General features: G+C 38.6%; 1 protein-coding gene across 2 annotated transcripts; it reads right to left on the minus strand.

Annotated features, from left to right (window-relative positions):
* Positions 1 to 121: 121 nt before the first annotated feature.
* On the minus strand, positions 122 to 9,416 carry gstt1a (glutathione S-transferase theta 1a). 2 transcript variants are annotated; one of them, XM_079897629.1, is made up of 6 exons: positions 8,903 to 9,416; positions 2,118 to 2,273; positions 1,833 to 1,920; positions 1,595 to 1,745; positions 1,230 to 1,406; positions 122 to 1,151 (listed from the first exon to the last, which is right to left on the minus strand). In XM_079897629.1, the coding sequence occupies exons 2-6, from the start codon at positions 2,227 to 2,229 to the stop codon at positions 951 to 953; spliced, it is 729 nt and encodes a 242-aa protein (XP_079753755.1). In that variant the 5' UTR covers positions 2,230 to 2,273; positions 8,903 to 9,416; the 3' UTR covers positions 122 to 950. The 2 variants fall into 2 exon arrangements, with proteins under 2 accessions (XP_079753755.1, XP_079753754.1); XM_079897628.1 differs by lacking the exon at positions 8,903 to 9,416 and having other exon boundaries at positions 2,118 to 2,300.
* Positions 9,417 to 10,592: the final 1,176 nt, after the last annotated feature.

Below are 10,592 nucleotides of genomic sequence, written 5' to 3' on the forward strand. Positions count from 1 at the left end.
ATATTGTGTGTCATTATTGTTTTAGTTGTGGTGTGGACTTTGCTATTCTTTAAATTTAGAACAATGTGTAGAAAAATAGAAAACAAAAACCTGCTATATCATTTACTGCTATATCATCCTTGGTGTGAATGTGCTTTAATTCATATGCATTTATACAACCTTGTTAAATAATTACATTTTCCCATGAAACTGGCTTGTAATAACTAGAAACAAGTTAGTATTTATTTAATATAATATTCATATAAATTGTTCTTGTAGAGTAATGAAAAAGTTATTTTTGTCTTGGTGATCTAAATGTAGTTGTGAAAAATACCAATAAAATGTCTATGGATTGAATGGATGAATACTGTTTGTGAACAACAGAGCAAGGCCAAAGACTTGTACAGACATGTTTCACTCATATGACTCATGTTATTCATACTGCAACTGCTGTTAGAAGATTGGGATAGCCTGAAATCTACGCTTTTTAATTCTATTTGAGCGTAAGAAACAACATTTTTGGGACAGTACATGTCAGATGTTTTGCTGATTTGAAATGTGTAAATTTAAATGTGAGTTTGGCAAAGTTTATTAGATGTATGCATTTCCCCATTTAAGTAGAAACGAGTTGGTCTTGCATGCCCAAAATAACGGCCCGGAGGTGTTGCAAAAATGGCCATAGTGTGAAATGACTTGCCTTGACAGGGATATTAGCATGGCACTACCATTGCCAAAGGTCATGGGTTTGACTCCAAGGAAACACACTCTTATAAATGTATGAATGACTGTATAAATGCATAAATGTAGGTATCATTTTAATATAGTGTTTTTATTTTGAATACAGTGAATTTATTGATTTCCTTTTTGAATAATGTAATTATTAGTAACATCATATTAGTTTCATCATAGTAACTTGATGAAAAATTAAAGTTTAAACATAAAACTAGACTAACAGACCATGCAAAACAGACTTAGTTAAACATTTTCTGCAGCTTTAGTTTGAGAAACTCAGGTAAGCCTTTGTTTTCAAAGGTTTGTGGCAATGCATCAATATTCATTATAACCTTATGGGCTTCATCAAAGACTTCCACACCAATCTCCTTCTTCACTCTGTCTCTCCAGGCATTCAGAGCAGGTCTGTCTTGAAACACATCTAGACCTGTTCCAACCGGCTTCAAAACACACAAACAGAATTGGTCAGTATGTCATGTTTAGGTCAAGCATTAGGAAATCAAATGTACACAATGTACCTGCATCATCTCCACAATGGCTACAAGATCAGCCAGAGATATTTTCTCCCCAATTATGAAGGCTCTGCTCTGCAGAAACTTCTCCTCAAAGGTCTTCAGAGACACATTGAGGTCCTCCACGGCAGCATCCATCTTCTCCTTGGGCACCGGGGTGCCTGTGACCGCAGGTAAGACCCCCTAGAATTGTTGGAAAATGTCAGTTACAGCCCAACATCTGATTAAAAAAAGCATTTAGTCAAATATTACATATAGAGACAGTTGCATACTTGATACCTAGATCAGCAAAAAGAGAGGTTACATAGTCACAATTTACTTATTACACACAGACACAACAAGTGATCTAATGTTTAAACAGCAAATCTTACCCTGAACCAGAAGACCTTTGACCCATGAGTTCTTATGTTTGTGTGCTGCCAGGAGAGAAACTCGTCGACTCGCGCACGCTTCTGCAGATCAGCTGGATACCAGTGGTCAGGAGTGTGATGATTCGCTGCCAAGTACTGCAGTATAGCTATACTATATAGAAAGTATATAGGCTTAGGCTACTTAGTATTAGGAAATCTAAACATGTATCAAATGTTAAAAATCAAATGAACAAGATACCTCTCTGTGAGAATGAAATCTCCGTCTTTGAGAACAGGAACTTTCCTTATGATGCTGACCTTGCCAAATTCATCTCCATATTGTTCACCTTTGTGCACAGAGAGAAAAAAACAACAAGATTTTGTATTGATGCCTGTAATGCATTCACTGTACATCAACCTAAATACATTATGTTAAAACAAAACAAAAACATGTAATGGTTAGATCAGGTAAAACAGCTTGCATCAAGATTGCAGTGCACAAATCCATAAAACAGCTCAATTAAAACAAAAAAATTAAAATCACCTGCAGATAAATCCACTTGTTTGAATTCAAAGGGAATTTGATTTATCTTGGCAAATAGGAAGACTGAGCGACATGGCTGGGAATGCAGATCGAGATACAACTCCAGTGGCATTTTGGCTGTGAAGTGTGTGTCCAAGAAGAGCGATTCCTCCGCGTCTAATGGCAAATAGGAAGACTGATGTCAATGTCTAATCCTATGTTCTGTGTTTATGCTCCGCCCTCCAGGGGTCAGTAGTACAATGTTCTTGCGACACCTAAAATTGGTTACCATGTTGTGGCTGTCTGCTTCGTTTATCTAATTGCTTGCTGCTATTGATGTCATGATCAAAGACAAATGGCAGGAGCTGAGAAAAACCTGCATGTCATGAGGAATTTGCCTGAGATATGGTGAAGGGATGAGAGCAAGAAAGAGCTGTAGCCTACTGTCTAACACAGTGTGAAGAAACTCATGACAGCATATGTTTTAAATCATCAAAATAAGCAATTTTCAACTTCAACTGTCAAGTTGATTGTATACATACATTTCAGGCAGCATTTTTTACATTGTGAAGAGAAGCTTCAAATATTGCGAATTCATGCACTTTTCCGACAAAGTAATGGTTAACTTGATTTTTTGAGTTTGGGGGTGTGTGTCATTAAAGATTGCTGTAATAGGCCAAAGTCCAATCACATTCACCCCATCCGTAACAACTCTTCCTCACTTGTGTGGCGTTTCATAAATTAATTCTTAATCACTGAAAAATATTACAAAATAAAAGTATTATTATAGAATGCTGAAAAAAATAAGATTTAGACTCAATTTCACAAGCAAAACCTGTTAAGATTTCTTGTTTTGTGCATGCATTCCTCAATAATCTCGAGTAATGAAATATTTTTTTTACCCCCAATGCATGGATTTTCTCCTATTAGGCCTACTGTAATTTCAGCAAAGCAGATCAAAATCCATATGCAGCTCGTTCATGCTTTTTCTTTTAGAGGTATCTTTCCAGCATCAAATGATTAAGTGTAACCTATAGAACACATTTAGGCCCTACTACTTTAGACATCAGCTGAAAGCAATAGCCTATGAAATAAGGTAAGATTTTTTCGGTTTTAGACATTTACTTTGTATATTTTATAAAAAAAAAAAACTCTAAAGTGTCATGATGTATGTGGACCTTTAATGCCAGTTCAGAAAGTAATGAAAACTTATGAGAAGTTTCATAATTTTTAATTGAAAAAATTGTTGCCACATGATGGCGCAAAAACACTTCTAAAAAAGGGACGCAAAAGAATGAATTAGTGGTGGATCGTTCCAACACCTTTATGACTTTCTTTCTCCTTGGACAGAAAGTTATGATTAATATTAGTCTATTTATATATAAATTTATCAAGCTCTAGAATAGACTCCAGAAAGCTCTATAAAGTGTGGATGTAGCCTAATGCAAATGGCTCCACCATAACAAGAATAGCAAAGTATATAGTGAAACATTTAAGATTAGTTACAAGTCATTACTTTTACAAATAATTGGAATATATATATATATATATATATATATATATATATATATATATATATATATATATATATATATACAGTAAGTCAGCCAGACTTCACAATAAGGTCCTATTAGTTAATGAATCTTCTAATGAGTTGTTTAGCCTATAAATTATTCTAAAGCTCCCACAGTTTTAAAATCGGTTAAGATTTGAAAATCGTGTAGTGGGTCCCAGGCCTAAATTAGACATCTCTGATTGGCCATTGCGTTCCAGAGATCAACAGATATGTCTGTGATTTGCTACATTTCACACCATTGCAAAAACACGTTGTAAAAAGAAACAATGTTCTCCAGAGGCTGCAAACACAAATACGTGCTGGAGCGTTTGCCAAATCTGTTTCGTCAATATGATATTATTACAGTATCAACTGAGGGTGCACTTGCTTTCGTTTGATGGTGCTTATAGCACCCTCAAGCACCCCCATAGACCCGGGCCTGCTCTAGTAACATCAAAGGATGTTACGTTTTGAGGGGCGAGGGCTATATGGATTTTTACTATCAGACACACATTAAATCACATAAACTGTTCTGAAAGGATAATCATATTTAGGCAGCTTCCTAAAACCATTATAGAGATTGATCTGAAATGACTTTGTGTTGCACGTCCTTTCCTCAAACATTCAAGTGTGCTTTGGAGTTGACCTTCTCAGTGAGGTCATGGTTCAAGTGTGCAGTGTGGATTTTAAAAGGGTGGGTTCTTGTTGGTTCTGTGTTGTATTTCAGAGGGAATGTACAATAATGAGATGCATACACCACCCTTTGATAATGATACACTCACTGACACACCTTTACATCATATTACATTGAACAGATTTATTCTTAGGGAAATCACAAACCCAGATCCTTAGATAGCCTATTATTACTGTATTTAACTTGTATCACAATCTGTTTAAGTGTTAGATCATCCACCACAGCCCCATCAAACTCAAAAGAGAAGTAAACAAAGAATGGTTGTGGTTTGGAATAACCAATATAATTGTTCTGAGGCCAGTGGGTTTTTCCTGCAGAGGCTCTCAGCAAGACTTCACTCAAAATCTGGTTTGAATTTAAAGAGGCATGCGGTCCCAGATTATAGCAGATACACAGATAAGAACCAAAAGGTCTATGTAAAAGTCTTGCTGAGATTGTTTCTCCATGTTCTACTATTAATGGAAGACGGTATTAACATATTCACTTCTATTTATTGTGAGACAAGCAATGTTTGTGCTAGATTTGGTAACAATAAATCCAATTGTAAAAACACACAAAGAAAGACACATTTTATGTCTCTACCTTGAAGAATTGCAATTTTTGTTTGTTATAATTCTTAAGAGATAGCAAGAAAATAAATAGCATAAACATTACTTCAAAACGTTTTGCTATAATTTTATATTTTGATGTAATTTGAATGAAAAATTATAATTTGATTATATTGCATTCATCTTAATGAGCCTCAGAATTTTTCTAATTATAAATATAAATAAACCCTTCCATGTGACATAAGTCAGCCAGACTTCACAATAAGGTCCTATTAGTTAATGAATCATCTAATGAGTTGTTTAACCTATATAATTCAATTAGCAATACATTTGTTACAGTATTTGTAAGTCTTTGTCAATGTTATTTACTGTTTGTACTGTTTGTACTGTTTAGATTAAACAATTGATGTTTACTGATGTAAGTCCAATTGGTAAAAACTTCCAGCCCATCATCCCATTGGTTTTACATTAACTTCTGGTCAGATTTTGATCAGGTGAGGTAATGGGATGCAAGTTGTGACTCTCTGGGCTTCCTGTTTTCCTCTCCTGGGCTCATTGGGGAAATTCTCTGCTATGAGCTCATCCCCATCTATGCAGGTGAACTTTCTTGGAGTTAACTCTTACACCCATGACATTTGCATGTAAAATAATATCATGCATATATATGTGCGTGCAGGAGATTCATCTGGGCATATGAGTTAGTAAATCTGTAATTTAACAAAGATTACATAAACATTGTAGGTTGATGCAGTGACAAAGCTATGAACCTTCCAAGAGGCTTACCAGGGGAGGGAAAAACAACATCTGAGGCTCATGGCGGGGCTTTAAAAGTAAGTGAAGCCTCATTAGTTTTATTTGTGGCCTCCTGCACCTGCATCTTTGGTACACCCACATGCAGAGTTAAAAAGGCAATTCAAACACTAACTTGGACACATTCCATAGTGGAACAAATTAAAGGAATAGTTCACTTAAAAATGAAAATGATGTCTTCGTTTACTCACCCTTGTTTCAAACCTGTATAAATTTCATTCTTCTGTTGAACACAAAGGAAAATATTTTGAAGAATGTCGGTAACCAGACAGTTGATGGACCCCATTGATTTCCAAAGAAAAAAATGATTTACTATTCCTATTCCTTTAACCTATAATGACTGATTTGAATGATTGACTGAAAATGTTCTTAATCATATTTGTGTTTATTGTATTGTACTTCAACCTCTTGATCATAGAAGTTAACACAATAATTGTGGTATTTTAGTCATTACAGACATAGACAAAAACCATATGTAGAATGTTCAAAGATCTGTGGTCCTTTCATCACTTTTGTAAACAGAATTCAAAAGAGCTTCATTCTTTTTATAGTTAGTGGTCATGCATGGTCTGATTTTGCATGAACTTAAATTGGGTGTTGAATCTACAATAAAGTATGTTAGAAAATGGAATCATAGTTTGATTTTGCCTGCAGCTAAGAGTGGGTTCTCAAATTCAGAGCGATATCTCCCCATTATCTTTTTGAGTCGGTCTCTCGACATTGCGTGCTAACGCTATAGGGCACCCCCCTCCTCCCTCGAATACCAAAGCCTGATTGCATTGCGCAAGTAAAAATTACTGGCCAATAGCGTTTGAGTACACAAATGAGGGGCGGAGCCTTTCACTATATAGCTTAGCGCTCATTGGCATTGCCTCAGATATCTTTCTCCTTCAAGAAACAAGCATTGGATTGCTTCTTCCTGTTGACAACACTCTAAAAGGACACCGCATTTACTTGCTGTTCCCCTTCTGCGATCCAGCAGAGACACAATGTCCATCAAGGAGTGTTGTGCGTGCAGTGGACCTATTGAGCTCCCCGATGCGCATGATGCATGTATTTGTGTACATGCCTGACTGTTCTTTCTGTGAGAAAATGATGGTTAGAACCCTCCGTGGAAGGAGTTCTACCATCCTGAACTGTGCACGAGCTGCCTCCTCGCCTCCACCTTCCGTTGCCATCGAGCCTCAGAAGGAAAAGCCGAGGCAGCCACGTGCGGTAGGCCTCCTTGTAGTGAGGTGACTGAAAACCCTCCATCTAGGATGAGATCTCACGGTCCTGGCATTTCCCTTACTTGGCCCAAGCCCAGACAGCGGGATTGCATCTCCTCTCTTCTTTCGACGGAGCTGAGAGGCTGAGAGGCCACCAAAGAGGCCCCCATGGCCTCTTTGGTGATGCTGTGGGTTCTTTTTCGGGGAAGTTCTGCGAAGCCCAAAAGTAGTCCAAGGCACTTAGGCATTTACTGCCTAAAAGGGCTGCAGCTCCTCCAGAGCCGAGTCGAGTTGTTACGTGCCGAGCCGAGTCGTACCACCCAGTGGAAAAGCACCAAAAGAGGCAGGGGCTCCACCCAAGTAAGTCAGTGCCTGAGCTTTAGCCGCGTTCTTGATGGGAGTGGTCAGAGGAGGAGACCATCTTACCACAAAGTCTTAAGTTCACCTTGCTGTGTTGCACCCACCTGTCCCTTTCCACCATAAAAATCGACAGCGAGCAAATCGCGTTCTTCACCGAGGTGAACAATTCGACCTCTGCTTTTCCAAACAGGCTCCAAATCATCTAGACTGTCTGAGGATGTAGCCTCCATTGTCCGTGAAATGTGCCACTCCCTGACAGCATTTCCACGCCACAATTCAGACGGCCAGGAACATGGACTGCCCATATCAATAGGAGGTTCCTGACCACCCACAAAAGGAAACATTCCGCCAGCCAAGGCAGAAAGGCAAATATGCCTTTTGCCCAGTCAAGATCATGCCACTGGTGCTACAAAAGATCAGGGAGGAAAAGGAGACAACCTTGTGCTGCTGGTTGAGCCGAACTGGCCAAATGGCTCCCACATGGCTGATACTGTTATGGAGGCACCTGCTGTCTCAAGCGATGGGCACTATATAGCACCCCAGACCAGAGCTATAGGACCTGCATGTCTGACAGGTCAGTTCAAGGAGTAGGCATTGAATGTGCCACAAAGGGTCGAGAGCCCCGTAGACCAGACACCTTTATGCTTTAAAATGGAAAGTCTTCGTATCCTGGTGTAAGGCAAAAAAAATGAGGACCCATCGACCAGTTATGTCTGTTATTATGTTGTTTCTACAGGACTGTTTGGATAATGGGGGCACACCATCCACTCTAAAGGGTGTATGTGGCAGCCATTTCATTGATTGTCGCCCATTGATTGTCTCCCAGCAGGTAATCACAGTTTGGTGACATGGTTTCTGAGAGGAGTGAGATGGCTGTTACCTAACCTGGTACCTGCGTGGATTTGTCTTTGGTGCTAGTGCACTTTCCGAGCCACCTTTTGAACCGCTACATGCTATGGAGCTGAATGTGCTCTCATTCAAGACATGCTCTGTCTACTGACATGGCTTGTATGGACTTACACCCAGATGTGGATATGTGCCCAAAGTGTTGTCTACGCCGTTTAGAGCACAGGTTATAAAGCTCAAGCATTTGCTCCTCGGGAGACCATGCCTGTCCCACATCCTTTATGCTCTATTTTTGCTTTGCATGCGTACGTGGTCAGGTCTAGTCATTTTAGACTGTCAAAGCAGCTGTTTGTCTGTTTCAGAGGTTGCTGTAAAGGTCTGCTACTTTCGAAAGAGTGCTTGTCTCATTGGATTGTGGAAGCTATAGCCTTGGCATATGCTTCTAAAATGAGACTTGCCTCTTCATGGGGTTGGAATAAAGGGATGTCGATTCAGGACATTTGTTTGGTGGCAGGTTGGTCTTAGAACAACTTTGCTAGATTTTACAACCTTGAGATTCCCTCTTTTGCACCACGTTTTGTTTGTGCAGGATATTGTGGTGAGATCTGGTATTTATCTCATCCCCCTGAAGAACCCCTAGTATCAATGTAGCTAGGTAGTTTTTTGCTGTCAGGTCAGAATAGCACTAGCTTGTTTAATTTATACCAGTAAATCTAGGTGTGTCCCTACACTCTCATAAACAATAATCATTGACAACTAGACATATGGATCAAATTCATGCTTACCCTCCAGCAGAATCGTTCCTGGATCCTTCGTTGTCTTTGGTCAGGCAAAGTATAATATAATGCTCTGTATATTACTTATAGAACTGTCTTTGTAAGCTGAAGTAAGACTTAACAGTGTTTGTCTTTAGAAATAAAAATGTATTTAAACAAAAGATAAAAATACTGGTTACACAATGATTAATATTTGTAGCAAATCATCAAAAAGTTACAGGTTATAAAACTTCAGCTTATCCAATCTCAACAGGGCAATCCTGTATGAGTAGATATTACACAGGCTATTTACCTTGTATGCAGTTCAAGCAATAGGAGTAAAAAATAACTTGTTCTCATCCGAGGTTTTCAAGTTAAAATAATACAGCAGAGCAATAAAAGCAAAAAGAATTTCAGTTAATAAACTGAGCTAGAAGAGAACTAATTTCTCTCCAGGGATGCACACGACATCAGAATCAAAAATGCAACAACTCAAAATCAAAGAAGCAGTAATATACAGAACTGGTTACATATGTTCCAATGCAATTTCTTGGGTTTTTCCAGAGGAAATTAATCTTGTGACATCAACCTTCTATTGCCTCAGTCCAGGGTTTTTTTGGTGACAATATTGTCTCCCTTAAATGGGCATTCTTCCGTCCTTTTCATCCTCTGCGCTTTGGGCCTTTGTGTAAGTGTGTGCGTGCGTGCGTATGTATCTGGAAGTGTATTTGTAGGTCCAAAATATCTATCAAAACTCAAATATTCTCCTACAATATGTAAGCTGATCATTTTATGGCTGTTTGCAACAACTGGCCACACCCTTCTCTGTGAGCTGTGTGGTTTCAACTCTGTCTGGTACAGAATAGGTAGGCCTATACCTAGAGTAGACCCGACCTACTCTAAACCTAGAATAGGTCGGGACGGGTATACTCTGTTCTGATGCACTGGCTCGGCTGCTTTGATTGGAGTATTAGCATTTATTTCCAGCCTTAGCAAAAACGCTTGAGCTGTTTGTGTGCTTATTTTGTCGCTTTACATTAGTGACAGATGTCACTTGTTTATTCATCAGTTTGGTGCTTGCATGTGTTAAACGCTTGCAAGTGCATACTGTTATAATATGCTTTACTAGTTCATTTGTGTTTTCTGTTTACCAGAGTGTTACTGTTGGGTCAGCCTCTCGCTGTTATAGGCTGGGAGTGTATCATTCGTTAAGCTACTTAACCTATGTGGTTGGAGTGTGTGTGTGTGAGTGTGACCATCATGGGTTTGTGTGTTCATGTAAAGGATGCCAGATGCTGAATCGCCCTTCCACAGTTTAATTCCCTTGTCATCATTTTATTCTGCATAACTGCTTGCAATTATGAAATAACGTGTGGACTACCTACATAGAGCTGAGAATGTTTACAAGCACAAAATAGAAAATAATTAGTCTACTTTACATTGCCTATTCAATAATTTTAGCAATTCTCATTTGCTACTTAAATCTATGTAATTTTTTTATAGATCAATTTAGCATAGAATCAATTTGCTTCGCTGCCCACGACTGTGTCAAGGATCAGCCACATTTCCATGTGCATCGTATAAACGCGGATGTTTAGGAAAGTGCTGCGGTAATTTTTTGTGCCATCTAGTGGTTAAGAGGAGAATCAAATCAAATGCGACTTTGTATGTATTGTACAAATGTTCTTTAATATAGCGCTAACCAAATAGATTATTCTAC

The sequence above is a fragment of the Squalius cephalus genome (genome assembly GCF_949319135.1).
Source record: "Squalius cephalus genome assembly, chromosome: 16".
NCBI lineage: Eukaryota > Metazoa > Chordata > Actinopteri > Cypriniformes > Leuciscidae > Squalius > Squalius cephalus.

Coding starts and splice junctions, on each gene's coding strand:
- gstt1a (XM_079897629.1), bottom strand. CDS start 2,229: ATGCCACTGGAGTTGTATCTCGATCTGCATTCCCAGCCATGTCGCTCA. Junction 1,407..1,594: donor CAAAGGTCTTCTGGTTCAGG/GTAAGATTTGCT, acceptor CAACAATTCTAG/GGGGTCTTACCTGCGGTCAC. Junction 1,152..1,229: donor CCATTGTGGAGATGATGCAG/GTACATTGTGTA, acceptor TGTGTTTTGAAG/CCGGTTGGAACAGGTCTAGA.